Source organism: Somniosus microcephalus, chromosome 25 (assembly GCF_052327205.1).
Source record: "Somniosus microcephalus isolate GS21.2 chromosome 25, FLI_Smic_1.0, whole genome shotgun sequence".
NCBI classification, from domain to species: Eukaryota; Metazoa; Chordata; class Chondrichthyes; order Squaliformes; family Somniosidae; genus Somniosus; species Somniosus microcephalus.
In genome coordinates, this window is record NC_141011.1 from 30,621,926 (window position 1) to 30,639,151 (window position 17,226).

General features: G+C 57.6%; 1 protein-coding gene across 6 annotated transcripts in view; it reads left to right on the forward strand.

Moving 5' to 3' along the window:
- LOC147100617 (uncharacterized) overlaps positions 1-17,226 on the forward strand; it is a 76,722-nt gene that overhangs the window by 20,460 nt on the left and 39,036 nt on the right. For all 6 annotated transcript variants that reach the window (XM_085967075.1, XM_085967072.1, XM_085967069.1 and 3 more), the window contains exon 2: positions 13,698-13,772. Coding sequence is in view for 5 of the 6 variants with exons in the window: in XM_085967072.1 (XP_085823198.1) it covers positions 13,698-13,772 (75 nt within the window). In the remaining variant the exon portion in view is untranslated. The remainder of the gene's footprint in view (positions 1-13,697; positions 13,773-17,226) is intronic.

Below are 17,226 nucleotides of genomic sequence, written 5' to 3' on the forward strand. Positions count from 1 at the left end.
CTATCGCTGCGGCAGAACAACCCATGAGCAGAAGGACTGCTGATTTAAAGACAAAATATGCAGGCAATGCGGAAAAATGGGACATCTAGCAAGAGTCTGCAGGTCGGGAAAGAAACCCAACACGACAAGAACTACTAAGGAACAGTACAGGAAAGTAAAGAAACTGACAGACAGTAGTTCAGAAGATCAGGAGAGTGATAAGGACTCCGGGAGCAGGAGACTAAGTTGTCTAAAGTTACACAACGTGATCGCAAAGGAAGATCACCGAACCATTTGGGTCACCCTCATGATAGCAGGGTCCCCAGTAAAGATGGAATTGGACACAGGATCAGCCCTAACTGTCATGAATCGATGAGACTATGAGCAGCTATTCTCACACATACCCTTAAAGGACACGTCCATTGTATTGAAGACATACACTGGGCAAAAGGTCTACCCCAGAGGAAAAATAAGGGTGCCAGTTGAATATAACGGAAAGGAAACACAGAAACTATACATGTATATACTACGAGATGGAGGACCACCATTGTTGGGACGTGAATGGATCCGAAAACTACAATTGGATTGGCATTCCATTCTGGCACTAACTGTGACTGACAAAAAAGATGATGACGTCGCACCTGGACGTCTGTCACAAATTCTATCTGACGCGGAGGAGGTGTTCCAACAAGGACTTGGGACTCTAAAAGGAGTAAAGGCAACCATAAAGATTGAGGATAACGCAACCCCAAAATTTTTCAAGGCCAGACTGGTGCCATACGCGATCCGCCCAGCCGTGGAAGCTGAACTGGAGAGTCTGGAGCGTTCGGGGGTGCTGTCTAAGGTGGACTGGAGCGAGTGGGCCACACCCATCGTTCCTGTAATGAAGAAAGCATTGAGCACGCCTGGGGAGCCAAGGAAGGTTCGCATCTGTGGGGACTTCAAGGTGACTGTGAACCCAGTCCTGCACACGGTACAGTATCCGCTTCCGCGGATAGAAGATATTTTCGCCTCACTATCTGGAGGGAAACGTTTTACAAAGATTGATCTGGCTCAAGCGTATCTACAAATGGAGGTGGAAGAGCATCTAGGAAATACCTCACGATAAACACTCACAAAGGCCTTTACCAGTACAATCGACTGGTATTCGGGGTAGCATCTGCCCCGGCTATTTGGCAGAGGGCAATGGAACAAGTCCTGCAAGTGATCCCGGGGACCCAGTGTTATTTGGATGACATCCTGGTTACGGGCGAAAATGACAATGAACACCTTGCCAACCTGGAACAGGTTCTCACGAGATTGCAGGAATATGGGCTACGAGTCAACCGTCCCAAATGCGAGTTCTTCAGGAGACAAATCTCGTATTGTGGCCACATGATTGATGAGGAAGGGTTGCATAAGTCGCCGGACAAGATTGAGGCTGTAGTCAAGGCTCCAGCACCAGAAAATGTGTCGCAACTGAGGTCGTTCCTCGGGTTGGCGAACTACTACCATAAGTTCTTGCTGAATTTATCCACAATTCTGCACCCACTGAACGCCCTGCTTCAAACTGGTGTAACATGGAAATGGAGTGATGAGTGTAAGCGTGTCTTTCAGGAATGTAAATGCCTAATCACTTCAAAAGAAGTATTGGCCCACTACAACCCAACACTATCGATTCGGTTGGCATGTGATGCGTCACCTTATGGCATTGGAGCGGTGCTGTCACACAAATTCCGTGACGGTTCAGAGAGGCCAATAGCCTTTGCATCGCGCTCGCTAACCTCAGCCGAGCGTAACTACGCCCAGATTGACAGGGAGGCCCTCAGCCTGGCGTGGGGGTGAAGAAGTTCAATCACTATCTGCACGGGCAGAAATTCACCCTACTGACTGATCACCAACCCCTGGTCTCAATTTTTAACCCAAAGGGCGTTCCGGTGATGACAGCGCAACGGCTGCAAAGATGGTCACTTTTTCTAGGGGCACATCAGTACGACATAGAGTACAAGAGTACAAAGCAGCATGGAAACGCTGATGGGCTGTCGCGCCTACCGTTGCCTCCGGCGGAAGAAGCACCTGCAGTGGACCCTGTGGAGATATTCCATGCGACCATAGTCGAATGTTTGCCTGTTACAAACGCAAGTATTGAGAAGGAAACCCGAAATGACCCGACACTCTCGGGTCTATGATTTGACAGTGAAGGGATGGCCAGCATATGGCGACTCACTGTTGCCAGCATTCTCGCCATGGAGAGAACAGCTGTCAGTGTGCCGGGGAACCTTGATGTGTGGATCCCGAGTGGTAATTCCACCCAAGTTGAGAGATAGAGTGCTCAATCTGCTTCATGAGGGTCATCTGGGAGGGGTAAAAATGAAGAGCCTAGCCAGGGCATTTGTGTGGTGGCCGGGAATCGATAAAGAAATCGAGGATATGACCAAGAGATGCACAGGATGCCAGAAGGTCCCAAACGCTCCACCACAGGCCCCGCTACATCCATGGGAGTGGCCCTCATCTCCGTGGCAACGGGTACACATTGATTTTGCTGGTCCATTTATGGACTCAATATTTCTAATCGCTGTGGACGCCCATTCGAAATGGCCAGAGGTCATTAAAATGTCCTCCACCACCACGGAGAAAACTATTGCAGTCCTAAGGACCATCTTCGCCAGGAATGGGTTGCCAGAACAGATTTGTTCCGACAATGGCCCACAGTTTGTGTCCGAGGATTTCCGGAGGTTCCTGAAGAATAATGGGGTGAAACATTACACATCTGCCCCATATCATCCAGCCACAAATGGATTGGCTAAGAGGTTTGTTCAGACCTTTAAAAAGGCCATAAAGGCAATGTATAAGGACGACATACCACTGCAACACAAGGTGGATAACTTCTTGTTTGCTTACCGGAATGCGACACATGCAGTAACCAACCAAACTCCAGCCGTACTGTTTTTCAACCGGAGACTAAGATGTCGCTTGGACTTGCTCAAACCAAACATAAGACGAGATGTTGAGGATAAGCAGTTCCAGCACATAAATGAGAAGCCAACCAGGAGCTTCAAGATAGGGCAACCAGTCTTGGCCCGCGACTACCGAACAGAAAAATGGCAGCCAGGAACGATATGCACACAGCAGGGACCACTAATGTACACAGTGGACGTTGGAGAGAGCATCGTGAGACGCCATGCTGACCAGATTCTAGAGTCACGGGAACAAGCCAAACCTATACCACGAGCATGTGCACCTGGTAATGAGCCCGAAGTACAGATTGCGTCTACCTCAGAAGCAGGGGTATTGGAAGCTGACGAACCAACCAATGACAATGAGCCAGAATTGACTCCACCGCCAGAACAGGATACTCGAGAAAGGCGCTATCCAGTCAGGATCAGGAAGCCTCCTCAAAGACTGAACTTATAAATGACTATTTCAGTTGATGTATATAGTACCGAGAAAATTGTAATTGTAATTAGTTATTATTTAGTTGTTAAATGAATGTTATGTACTGTTTATCTAACAGGGGAGGAATTGTTGTGTATGTACCTTTAGAGAAGAACTGGTCTTAGACTGCAGTACCGGCAGTGACCACCCCTGTATAAAAGGCCCTAGCAGGCTTCTGTATTTTCAGTCTGACGCTGCCTCCTGTTCAGTAAAGTACCTGTTAAACTGTTCTCCCGAAGTCCGTGTATTATTGAGGCGTGGACTTTACATGAACCTACTCCTGAATTTTGCTGGTTAACAGAGATTTCCGGTTATTTAGGTGCTGGTAAATCGAGAGTTTCCTGCATTAGAATAGAGGGAATTTTTTTTAGATTTCCTTACTAGTTTTCCAATTTGATGTTTAGTTTCTCAGCCTTGCCAGGAATGGAAGGAATGAACTCGGTTTGAAGTAGGAAGTAGGAGCCAGGCTCCGGGCTGGCTGACCAATTGGATAGGTGCTGTGTTTTGTGCAATAACAGTGAGCCAGATGCACTGTAGCAATCTCCAAACCTGTTCTTCAGCTGTTGGTGCTGCTGTTTTACGATGTGTGGAGCAGCTCAATATCGTGCCAGCAGGGCAACTCCAGCACTTGACATAATCTGAAGGGAAACCATCGCATGTTAACTTGTTCATATTAAATGTTCCTCTCTGCGGCAGTTTATATAAACGCTCAGGGTGCGGTGCAGCTGATTTAAGGCAGTTTTGGGTTGGGGTGAAGAGTATGCAAGTGATGGTCTTGAGTTCATGATCCAGGGCTCTAAATGCTGAACCCCCCCCCCCCCCCCCCAGTAAATGTAGCTACAAGTTTATTTAAATTAAACTGCTTGTGGGTTGAGAAGGTGAATCTAGATAATCAGGTGGAAGAGGTAAGTTTGTTACTGTGCACAGTAGCTGATATCCTGAATAAACTCCCAACACACAGCCCACGGTTTCTGTGTCAATCCCCTTAAGTCTACCCTCCTCCTGTCCTGGAAAGGCTGCTCCATGCCAGTGCCTCACGTTGAAGGAGAATCGGAGGGACAGCAGCACCTTCTAATACACTTTGTGAGACAGGAATTCTGATACTGCTTCAGGACTGTAGGTGAGGTCTTCCCACTCTCATCGTGCATAAGTTTGGCTTAAACGGAGCTCAGTGGAATGATAACAGTGTCATAAACCAAATAGGTCAGGTGCCACCCTGGACTTGACTCCTTGCCAGGACCAGATGTGGGCAGAGCAGGGTGGGGGGGGGGGGGTGGTGAGGGGTAGGAGGGGGAGGAGTGGGGGCTCTTCGGGGCTCCAGTGCTGAAATCAGTTTTGCTACCCGTAAATACTCTTTGGAAGCGTTAATTCTAATCTCCACATTAAGGGACACACAAGTGCCGAGGGTGGGATGGCTGGGTTCTGATTTTATTTTTAAAAAGATTTCAGCGCCTGCTTTGTCATTTTACAAATTTCCAGAAGCTGCTGAAACATCAGGTCCACTGCAAATCCTTCTTCTTTCTTCTTGGGCAGTCCCTCGGAACCGAGGATGACTTGCTTCCACATTAAAAATGAGTTCTCAGGTGACTGATGAGTCCAATGCGGGACCTACAGTCTCTGTCACAGGTGGGGCAGACGGTGGTTGAAGGGGCGGGTGGGTGGGGTGCTTGGGTTGACGTGCGCTCCTTGCGCTGCCTGCGCTTGGCTTCCGCTTACTCCCGGCGAAGAGACTCGAGGTGTTCGGCGCCTTCCCGGATGCTTCTCCTCCACTTTGTGCGGTCTTGGGCCAGAGATTCCCAGGTGTCGGTGGGGATGTTGCACTTTTTCAAGGAGGCTTTGAGGGTGTCCTTGAAGCGTTTCCTCTGCCCACCTGGGGCTCTCTTGCCGTGCCGGAGCTCCGAGTAGAGCGCTCATTTTGGGAGACTCGTGTCGGGTATGCAGACGATGTGGCCCGTCCATCGGAGCTGATCGAACGTGGTCAAAGCTTCGATGCTGGGGATGTTGGCCTTAGTGAGAACACTTACGTTGGTGCGCCTATCCTGCCAATGGATTTGCAAATCCAGCGCTACGTTGAACAATCTGTGACATCAATCGGACCATCTCCGCTTCAGGTTATGCACCAGTTTAACCTCGTGGTCTGATGGATGATCCCTCGCTCTGCATCACAACTTTCTTGCCTCGTTTTCTTTTAAGCATTGCTAAGGTCAGTAATCCCCTCAACTTTTCTCTCTACCAAGCTCCAATAGCCCTTCCTCCTCCCCCGCCCCGCCCCCCTGCACCTGTATCTGCATCCTAGGACTTTGAAACTATGGATCTCTTCCACCGACCTCGGCCTGTCCTTCCTCCAACAGTCTGCTAGCTTTTAAAACCCAACCTTCCTGTCGCCCACTCACCTACTAATTTAAGAGATGACAAGCGAACTTTGTGTCTGGACTCTTAGTTAGAAATTAACCTGTCTCTTTATCAGATGTTGACGGGGCTGCTGTGTATTTGCAGTGTGTCTTGTTTTTATTTGATTTCCAGCATTCATGATCTTTTCAATGTTGGTGCTGTTTGGCCTTGACCCTTCACCTGTGTTTCTCAGATAGAAACCCTGAAGATTCTAAAACATGACTGGATCAAACCTGTACCGGTGCCGCAAGGGTGTTGGTTTTCAGGCCGGGCCTTCACCGAAATAAGTTTAAACTTTAACACAGTTGGAGAAAGTGAGCTCTTGTCTGTCAGGACCTTTCATTTCAGAACATGGCCCAGATTGTCTCTCCCTTTCTTTCTGTCTTGTATGTTCTGTCGCTCTCTCTCACGCACTCACTTTCTCTCTTTTACTGTCTCTCTCTCTCTCTCTCTCTCTCTCTCTCTCTCTCATTTTCTCTCATTTTTGCTCTTTTTCTCAGTTTCTCTCTCGCTTTCTCATTCTCTTGCTCTTTTCTTCTCTCTCTTGGTTTCGCTCTCTCGTGCTCGCGCTCTCTCTCTCTCGTGCTCGCGCTCTCTCTCTCGTGCTCGCGCTCTCTCTCTCTCTCTCGTGCTCGTGCTCTCTCTCTCTCTCGTGCTCGCTCTCTCGCTCGCGCTCGCGCTCTCTCTCTCGTGCTCGCGCTCTCTCTCTCGTGCTCGCGCTCTCTCTCGTGCTCGCGCTCTCTCTCTCGTGCTCGCGCTCTCTCTCTCGTGCTCGCGCTCTCTCTCTCGTGCTCGCGCTCTCTCTCGTGCTCGCGCTCTCTCTCGTGCTCGCGCTCTCTCTCGTGCTCGCGCTCTCTCTCGTGCTCGCGCGCTCTCTCTCTCGTGCTCGCGCGCTCTCTCTCTCGTGCTCGCGCTCTCTCTCGTGCTCGCGCGCTCTCTCTCGTGCTCGCGCGCTCTCTCTCGTGCTCGCGCGCTCTCTCTCGTGCTCGCGCGCTCTCTCTCGTGCTCGCGCGCTCTCTCTCGTGCTCGCGCGCTCTCTCTCGTGCTCGCGCGCTCTCTCTCTCGTGCTCGCGCGCTCTCTCGTGCTCGTGCTCTCTCTCTCGTGCTCGCGCGCTCTCTCGTGCTCGCGCGCTCTCTCGTGCTCGCGCTCTCTCTCGTGCTCGCGCTCTCTCGTGCTCGCGCTCTCTCGTGCTCGCGCTCTCTCTCGTGCTCGCGCTCTCTCTCGTGCTCGCGCTCTCTCTCGTGCTCGCGCTCTCTCTCGTGCTCGCGCTCTCTCTCGTGCTCGCGCTCGCGCTCTCTCTCGTGCTCGCGCTCTCTCTCTCGTGCTCGCTCTCTCTCGTGCTCGCGCTCTCTCGTGCTCGCGCTCTCTCTCTCGTGCTCGCGCTCTCTCTCTCGTGCTCGCGCTCTCTCTCTCGTGCTCGCGCTCTCTCTCTCGTGCTCGCGCTCTCTCTCTCGTGCTCGCGCTCTCTCTCGTGCTCGCGCTCTCTCTCTCGTGCTCGCGCTCTCTCTCGTGCTCGCGCGCTCTCTCTCTCGTGCTCGCGCTCTCTCTCTCGTGCTCGCGCTCTCTCTCTCTCGTGCTCGCGCTCTCTCTCTCTCGTGCTCGCGCTCTCTCTCGCGCTCGCGCTCTCTCTCGCGCTCGCGCTCTCTCGCTCGCGCTCGCGCTCTCTCTCTCGTGCGCGCGCGCGCTCCCCCCCTCGTTCGCGCGCGCGCTCCCCCCCTCGTTCGCGCGCGCAGCGCGCTCCCCCCCTCGTTCGCAGCGCGCACGCGCGCTCCCCCCTCGTTCGCGCACGCGCGCTCCCCCCCTCGTTCGCGCGCGCGCGCTCCCCCCTCTCCCTCGTTCGCGCGCGCCCCCTCCCTCGTTCGCGCGCGCTCCCTCGTTCGCGCGCGCCCCCCTCTCTCCCTCGTTCGCAGCGCGCCCCCCTCTCTCCCTCGTTCGCGCGCGCCCCCTCTCTCCCTCGTTCGCAGCGCGCCCCCTCTCTCCCTCGTTCGCGCGCGCCCCCTCTCTCCCTCGTTCGCGCGCAGCGCGCACGCGCTCCCCCCTCTCCCCCTTTCTCCCTTGTTCGCTGCGCAGCGCGCTGCCCCTCTCTCCCTCGTTCGCGCGCGCGCTCTCCCTCTCTCCCTCGTTCGCAGCGCGCGCGCTCCCCCTCTCTCCCTCGTTCGCGCGCCTCCCCCTCTCTCCCTCGTTCGCTCAGCGCGCGCGTGCTCCCCCTCTCTCTCCCTCGTTCGCAGCGCGCGCGCTCCCCCTCTATCCCTCGTTCGCAGCGCGCGCGCTCCCCCTCTCTCCCTCGTTCGCTCACGCGCGCGCTCTCTCCCTCGTTCGCGTGCGCGCGCTCCCCCTCTCTCCCTCGTTCGCGCGCGCTCCCCCTCTCTCCCTCGTTCGCGCGCGCGCGCTCCCCCTCTCTCCCTCGTTCGCACGCGCGCGCTCCCCCCTCTCTCCCTCGTTCGCGCGCGCGCGTTCCCCTCTCTCCCTCGTTCGCAGCGCGCGCGCTCCCCCTCTCTCCCTCGTTCGCAGCGCGCGCGCGCTCCCCCCCTCGCCCTCGTTCGCGCGCGCGCTCCCCCCCTCTCCCTCGTTCGCGCGCGCTCCCCCCCTCTCCCTCGTTCGCGCGCGCTCCCCCCCTCTCCCTCGTTCGCAGCGCGCTCCCCCCCTCTCCCTCGTTCGCTGCGCGCGCGCCCCTCCTCGTTCGCGCGCGCGCGCTCCCCCCTCTCCCTCTTTCGCGCGCGCGCGCTCCCCCTCTCTCCCTCGTTCGCTGCGCTGCGCGCGCTCCCCCTCTCTCCCTCGTTCGTTCGCTGCGCGCGCGCTCCCCCTCTCCCCCTCTCTCCCTCGTTCGCAGCGCGCGCGTTCCCCCCCTCTCCCTCGTTCGCGCGCGCGCGCTCCCCCCCTCTCCCTCGTTCGCAGCGCGCGCGCTCCCCCCCTCTCCCTCGTTCGCGCGCGCGCTCCCCCCCTCTCCCTCGTTCGTGCGCGCGCGCTCCCCCCCTCCCTCTTTCGCGCGCGCGCGCTCCCCCCTCTCCCTCGTTCGCAGCGCGCACGCTCCCCCCTCTCCCTCTTTCGCGCGCAGCGCGCTCCCCCTCTCTCCCTCGTTCACGCGCGCGCGCTCCGCCTCTCCCTCTCTCTCCCTCTCTCTCCCTCGTTCGCACGCGCGCGCTCCCCCTCTCTCCCTCGTTCGCGTGCGCGCGCTCCCCCTCTCTCCCTCGTTCGCGCGCGCGCGCTCCCCCTCTCTCCCTCGTTCGCGCGCGCGCGCTCCCCCTCTCTCCCTCGTTCGCGCGCGCGCGCGCTCCCCCTCTCCCTCGTTCGCAGCGCGCGCGCGCTCCCCCTCTCTCCCTCGTTCGCAGCGCGCGCGCTCCCCCTCTCTCCCTCGTTCGCGCGCGCGCGCTCCCCCTCTCTCCCTCGTTCGCAGCGCGCGCGCTCCCCCTCTCTCCCTCGTTCGCGCGCGCGCGCTCCCCCTCTCTCCCTCGTTCGCGCGCGCGCGCTTCCCCTCTCTCCCTCGTTCGCGCGCGCGCGCTCCCCCTCTCTCCCTCGTTCGCGCGCGCGCGCTCCCCCTCTCTCCCTCGTTCGCGCGCGCGCGCTCCCCCTCTCTCCCTCGTTCGCTGCGCGCGCGCTCCCCCTCTCTCCCTCGTTCGCGCGCGCGCGCTCCCCCTCTCTCCCTCGCTCGCGCGCTCCCCCTCTCTCCCTCGTTCGCGCGCGCGCGCTCCCCCTCTCTCCCTCGTTCGCACGCGCGCGCGCTCCCCCTCTCTCCCTCGTTCGCAGCGCGCGCGCTCCCCCTCTCTCCCTCGTTCGCGCGCGCGCGCTCCCCCTCTCTCCCTCGTTCGCGCGCGCGCGCTCCCCCTCTCTCCCTCGTTCGCGCGCGCGCGCTCCCCCTCTCTCCCTCGTTCGCGCGCGCGCGCTCCCCCTCTCTCCCTCGTTCGCGCGCGCGCGCTCCCCCTCTCTCCCTCGTTCGCGCGCGCGCGCTCCCCCTCTCTCCCTCGTTCGCTGCGCGCGCGCGCTCCCCCTCTCTCCCTCGTTCGCGCGCGCTCCCCCCTCTCCCTCGTTCGCGCGCGCGCGCTCCCCCCTCTCCCTCGTTCGCGCGCGCGCGCTCCCCCCCCCTTTCGCGCGCGCGCGCTCCCCCTCTCGCGAGCGCGCGCGCTCCCTCTCTCCCTCGTTCGTGCGCGCTCCCTCTCTCCCTCGTTCGCGCGCCCTCCCTCTCTCCCTCGTTCGCAGCGCAGCGCGCTCCCCCTCTCTCCCTCGTTCGCACGCGCGCGCTCCCCCTCTCTCCCTCGTTCGCGCGCGCGCGCTTCCCCTCTCTCCCTCGTTCGCTGCGCGCGCGCTCCCCCCTCTCTCCCTCGTTCGCGCGCGCGCGCGCTCCCCCCCTCACCCTCGTTCGCGCGCGCACGCTCCCCCCTCTCCCTCTTTCGCGCGCGCAGCGCGCTCCCCCTCTCCCCCTCTCTCCCTCGTTCACGCGCGCGCGCTCCGCCTCTCCCTCTCTCTCCCTCTCTCTCCCTCGTTCGCACGCGCGCGCTCCCCTCTCTCCCTCGTTCGCGTTGCGCGCTCTCCTCCCCTCTCTCCCTCGTTCGCGTGCGCGCGCTCCCCCTCTCTCCCTCGTTCGCGCTGCGCGCGCGCTCCCCCTCTCTCCCTCGTTCGCTGCGCGCGCGCGCTCCCCCTCTCTCCTCGTTCGCGCGCGCGCGCTCCCCCTCTCCCTCGTTCGCGCAGCGCGCGCTCCCCCTCTCTCCCTCGTTCGCGCGCGCGCGCTCCCCCCTCTCTCCCTCGTTCGCGCCGCGCGCGCTCCCCCTCTCTCCCTCGTTCGCGCGCGCGCGCTCCCCTCTCTCCCTCGTTCGCAGCACGCGCGCTTCCCCTCTCTCCCTCGTTCGCGCGCGCGCGCTCCCCCTCTCTCCCTCGTTCGCGCGCGCGCGCTCCCCCTCTCTCCCTCGTTCGCAGCGCGCGCGCTCCCCCTCTCTCCCTCGCTCGCGCGCTGCGCGCTCCCCCTCGCTCCCTCGTTCGCGCGCGCGCGCTCCCCCTCTCTCCCTCGTTCGCGCGCAGCGCGCGCTCCCCCTCTCTCCCTCGTTCGCGCGCGCGCGCTCCCCCTCTCTCCCTCGTTCGCGCGCGCGCGCTCCCCCTCTCTCCCTCGTTCGCGCTCGCGCGCGCTCCCCCTCTCTCCCTCGTTCGCGCGCGCGCGCTCCCCCTCTCTCCCTCGTTCGCACGCGCGCTGCGCTCCCCTCTCTCCTCGTTCGCGCGCTGCGCGCTCCCCCTCTCTCCCTCGTTCGCGCGCGCGCGCTCCCCCTCTCTCCCTCGTTCGCGCGCGCGCGCTCCCCCTCTCTCCCTCGTTCGCAGCGCGCGCGCTCCCCCTCTCTCCCTCGTTCGCGCGCGCGCGCTCCCCCTCTCTCCCTCGTTCGCGCGCGCAGCACTCCCCCTCTCTCCCTCGTTCGCGCGCGCGCGGCTCCCCCCTCTCCCTCGTTCGCGCGCGCGCGCTCCCCCCTCTCCCTCGTTCGCGCGCGCGCGCTCCCCCCCTTTCGCGCGCGCGCGCTCCCCCTCTCGCGAGCGCGCGCGCTCCCTCTCTCCCTCGTTCGTGCGCGCTCCCTCTCTCCCTCGTTCGCGCGCCCTCCCTCTCTCCCTCGTTCGCGCGCGCTCCCTCTCTCCCTCGTTCGCGCGCGCTCCCTCTCTCCCTCGTTCGCGCGCGCTCCCTCTCTCCCTCGTTCGCGCGCGCGCTCCCTCTCCCTCGTTCGCGCGCCCTCCCTCTCTCCCTCGTTCGCGCGCCCTCCCTCTCCCCCTCGTTCGCGCGCGCTCCCTCTCCCCCTCGTTCGCGCGCGCTCCCTCTCCCCCTCGTTCGCGCGCGCTCCCTCTCCCCCTCGTTCGCGCGCGCTCCCTCTCCCCCTCGTCCGCGCGCGCTCCCCCCTCCCCCTCGTCCGCGCGCGCTCCCCCCCTCCCCCGCGCTCCCCCCTCCCCCTCGTCCGCGCGCGCGCGCTCCCCCTCTCGCTCTCGCTTTCTCGTTCTCTCTCTCTTCTAGTTCTGAGTGCATTAAGATGCCTGAAACGTTTTACTGCAAAATGACTGTCAGTAGAACTTACTTTTCCTTTAATGAGAGACTTGATTGTCCATTCTTATTTTGCCCCTCTGTCCTTTCTCATGGACAATTCCACTATTCATGTCTTTGGACAAAAAAAATACAAAACCTGCCCAAGCTCTGCTGTTGACTGTGAATAGATTTCCGTTCTTTTCAAATTAAGGAAAGATTTATGCTGACGCTGATTTGTGGAATATTTTTTGCTAAATGCCCAATAAAACGCTTGACACCCTGTATTGTTACTGTTGGGTAGATCAGCTGAGGCCTGTAGGACGGGCAATCCCGGAGCCTAACCTGGGCCAGCGTCTTCACCATGGACTGGGTGAAACTGCCCTGCTCCCGATTTCCCCAACACTCTTGGGGCTTTGCTGTGGCCAAAGCAATGTTCTCCCTCCTGCCAGCCAACGTCTGCGTACAATTAGGAATTGCTGTCGCCCATTGGATGGAGGGAGAGAGAATGACGGTCATACATTGACCACTTTACCTCCTCCTGGTCCAACACACCATCCAGAAAGATGCAAGATTGAGAAACTCAATGGGTGAGCTGCTGGGGTTGATTCTGTGTCCATTCCAGTGGGTAGATGAAGAGTAGAATTACCCGTTTAACAGCAGTGACCTTTACTTTCTGTGTCTAATCATGGATAAGAGATCTGATCCAATATGGAAGGGACTACCGAACAGCAGATTGTACACACCAATGAGAGTCTTGGAGCGCAAACTGCAACGTAGTAAAATCCTCATAAGCTGCTTCACAGGAGCGTTTTCAGACAACATTTGACACCGAGCCGCATAAAGAAATATTAGGACAGGTGATCAAAAGCTTGGTCAAAGAGGAGGAGAGAGCGGAGAGGTTTAGGGAGGGAATTGCAGAGCTTGGGGCCCAGGCAGCTGAAGGCACGGCTGCCAATGGTGGAATGATTAAAACCGGGGATGCACCAGAGGCCAGAATTGGAGGAGCGCAGAGATTTTGGAGGGATATAGGGTGGAGGAGGTTACAGAGATGGGGAGGGGATGAGGCCGTGGAGGGATTTGAACACAAGGATGAGAATTGTAAAATTGAGGTGTTGCCAGACCGGCAGCCAAAGTCGGTCTGCGAGTTAGGATACGGGCAGCCAAGTTTTGGCTGGAATGACGGAAGGGCGTGGATAGGAGGGGATGAAGCCGGGGATGTCCAGCCCTTGGGGCAGTGGGTCGCATCCTTGTGATGTAACTAGTGAGTGAGCTTTGTCTCCGTGAGCTGAGTGAAGTGGAAGCCACTCTGCTCCCCTGCTAAGGCTGCACTGTGAATACAGCCTATGCTGCTCTCTCAACTTCCTCCATCTCCACTCATTCCACACTCTCCTTCCTCTGACTCTCTTCCCCAATTTCAAATGCTCGCTCTCGCTCTCACACAAATGTTCTCTTGTGCACACCTGTTCTCGCGCCTTCGCCCTCCCTTGCTCTCCGCCCACCTTCTCCCTCCCTCCCTCGCTCTCTCTCTCCCTCTCCCTCCGTCCCTCGCTTTCTTGTTCCCTCTCCCTCCCTCCCTCGCTCTCCGCCCGTTCCCTCCGTCCCTCGCTTTCTTGAGCTCTCTCCCTCCCTCCTTCCCTCGCTCTCCGCCCTCTCCCTCCTTCCCTCTCTCTCGTCCACCCTTCCTCTCCCTCGCTCTCTCACATCCTCCCCCCCCACCCCCCCTCACTCCCTCGCTTGAAACAGTCCACAGAAGTAAATGAAACCTGAGCGAAGGCGATGGGTGTAGATCTCAGCAGTGAAGCGTGGTTGGCTGAAGCCTTGCGCGGCTGCAATTAGAGAGGTGGCAAATGTCCCACAGCTGAGTGCACAGAACCGACAGGAAATGGAGGATTGTGTGGAATGATCTGTAACATCTGTTTCTTTTTACAGTGGTGTACGAACATCGGTCCAGGCTGGAGCGCTCCTTGCAGAAGGAACGAGGGGAGCACAAAAAGACAAAAGAAGGTTAGACGCTCCGTTGGGTTTATTGTTTTTCTCCCCGGACAATGTCCCTTCCCCGGATAGCCTTTCTCAAGCTGGTAAGAGCCCCTCACTCCTGTATTGTTTGGTTAGGTGCGCTGTTTATTCATTCTATAATAAGCACAGATTTAACATGCGCCCCGTGTACCATCAGAAACCAAAAGCTTCACTTTTTAGGGTTTTGAGAAGAATGTGGGCTGCCTGATTGCGCCATTGGTTACTCCCTCGCTCCCATACCCGTCTTGCTACTGAGACCAAGAAGGTGACAGGATCCATTTCTGGGCCATGCTGAGTTAGTTGACGTACGCTGGGGAAGCAGCAAAGACACTACAATTGAGTTCAATCCCCTCAAGGTCAGCAGGGAGAGAGAATCATTCAACGTTCCCATTCCTGATTGTTATCCTGTGACTCCTGCTCGACGTGCTTGGGACAGGGCAGGATCAGGCCTGTCTGTGATACACCCAAGGTGGAATGCCCTGTGGACACTCCCTGTATAGGCTCACACTTGGCCACGAGAGAAGGAAGAGAACTCTACCTCAGCGTGAGTCAGCGCTCCCGGGACCTCTACCCCAGTGAGAGACAGTGCCCGGGGAACTATGCCCCAGTGAGAGTCAGTGTCTGGGGAACTGTACCCCAGTGAGAGACGGTGTCCGGGGAACTGTACCCCAGTGAGAGACAGTGCCCGGGGAACTGTAGCCCAGCGAGAGACGGTGTCCGAGGAACTGTACCCCAGCGAGAGACGGTGCCCGGGGAACTGTACCCCAGCGAGAGACAGTGCCCGGGGAACTGTACCCCAGCGAGAGACGGTGCCCGGGGAACTGTACCCCAGCGAGAGACGGTGCCTGGGGAACTGTACCCCAGCGAGAGACGGTGCCCGGGGAACTGTACCCCAGCAAGAGACGGTGCCCGGGGAACTGTACCCCAGCGAGAGACGGTGCCCGGGGAACTGTACCCCAGTGAGAGACGGTGCCCGTGGAACTGTACCCCAGTGAGAGACGGTGCCCGTGGAACTGTACCCCAGTGAGAGACGGTGCCCGTGGAACTGTACCCCAGTGAGAGACGGTGCCCGTGGAACTGTACCCCAGTGAGAGACGGTGCCCGGGGAACTGTACCCCAGTGAGAGACGGTGCCCGGGGAACTGTACCCCAGTGAGAGACGGTGCCCGGGGAACTGTACCCCAGTGAGAGACGGTGCCCGGGGAACTGTACCCCAGTGAGAGACGGTGCCCAGGGAACTGTACCCCAGTGAGAGACGGTGCCCAGGGAACTGTACCCCAGTGAGAGACGGTGCCCGGGGAACTGTACCCCAGTGAGAGACAGTGCCCGGGGAACTGTACCCCAGTGAGAGACAGTGCCCGGGGAACTGTACCCGATTGTGCATCAGTTCCTTTAGCAATGTGGGTGGTGTGAGTAAACGTGCTGGAGATAAGCCAGCCTGCCATTGTCTCTGATCACTGGCTTTTTTCGGTGCAGTCAGGTTTCACAGTGAATGTTTGTTTTTTTTTTGCTGACATTTACTCATTATGTTTAAAAATAGCTGTGAAATTATAGGATTGTAACGTGGGACAGAGACTGTTGTTATGTCTACATCTGGATGGAGTGTGTGTGACTGTAGGGAACAGCGAGGCAAGACTGATCCTGTCTTCATACATTATAAACAAACATTGAGCAGGTTTGTGGGTTATTCACCGGTGCAGTCGGTGAGTTCTGGTGAATTATGCGACCCTTCAGTGTGGCGCCACCCTGTGGGCACCTGCACTAAGTGCAGTTACCACAGCGGAAGGCTGGCCTGCAATTGAAACAACTGCCTCTGCTCATACAGGTAAACGTGATCATATTTCAGCTTGTGTCACCTTCTACCCTGAGAGAGAGAGTCATAAGACTTTAAAAGGGCCACTGACTGCCATAGGTTTGATGTATTTCTGGTTGGCTGGCCTTTATTCCAGGTTTTATGACAGGGCGAACATGGAGCAGCTTCAGAAATTGGAACAATTCGGAATCTGACAATCTTTCAAGGAGATTTTATTAATTTACTCTTTTTAAAGAATTTTTTTGCTGACTGGTCCCCTACAATACTTCCCTACATTGAACTCCATCTGACACAGATTTGCTCACTCACTTAATCCGTTCCCATTGACACAATTTACTGTAACTCCTAATTTAGTGTCATCTGCAAGTTTATTTGGGCTTCATCCAAGTCATTGCTAAATATGGTGAAAAGCTGAGGCTCCTGTACAGACCCCTGGGGAACACCACTTGTCACATTCTGTCAATCAGATACATCCCTCTGTCGCCCTGCTCCCCTCTGACTCCCCGTCCCCCTCCCTCACGCTTCTCATTTGGGTAGCTGACTCTGTCCTTCAGAATGTGGGCTCTTGGGAGCGAATTAATATTTGTAGGGATTCCCCAGGACTGTGTCATTATTTGCATGGGGTCTCTTGACAGTACGTGTCAGCTGTGGCTCAGAAGATTGTGGGTTCAAGTCCCACTCCAGAGACTCGAGCACAAAATCCAGGCTGGCGGTTCACTGAGGGAGTGCTGCACTGTAGGAGGTGCCGTCTTTCAGATGAGACACTAAATCGGGGCCCCGTCTGCCCTCTCAGGTGGACATAAAAGATCCTACGGCGCTGTTTCGAAGAAGAGTAGTGGAGTTCTCCTGATGCTCTGACCAATATTTTTTCCTCAAACAGCATCACTGAAAAACAGATTATCCGATCATTTATTTCATTGCTGATAGTGGGATCTTGCTGTGCGTAAATAGGCTGCTGCATCTCCCGACAGTGACTACGCTTTCAAAGTATTTCGAATCATAGAATGGTTACAGCACAGAAGGAGGCCACTCGGCCTGTCGAGCCCATGCCGGCTCCTTGCAAGAGCACTTCAGCTAGTCCCACTCCCCTGTCCTTCCCTGTAGCCCTGCAAATTTTTTTCCTTCAGGTACTTATCCTATTTCCTTCTGAAAGCCACAATTGAATCTGCCTCCACCGCCCTCTCGGGCAGTGCATTCCAGATCCTAACCACTCGCTGCGTAAAAAAGTTTTTCCTCGTGTCGCCTTTGGTTCTTCTGCCAATCACCTTAAATCTGTGTCCTCTGGTCCTCGACCCTTCTGCCAGTGGGAACAGTTTCTCTCTATTTACTCTGTCCAGACACCTCATGATTTTGAACACCTCTATCAAATCTCCTCTCAATCTTCTCTGCTCCAAGGAGAACAACCCCAGCTTCTCCAGTCTATCCACGTAACTGAAGTCCCTCATCCCTGGAATCATTCTTGTAAATTTTTTCTGCACCCTCTCTAAGGCCTTCACATCCTTCCTAAAGTGCGGTGCCCAGAATTGGACACAATACTCCAGCTGGGGCCAAACCAGCGTTTTATAAAGGTTCATCATAACTTCCTTGCTTTTGTACTCTATGCCTCTATTTATGAAACCCAGGATCCCGT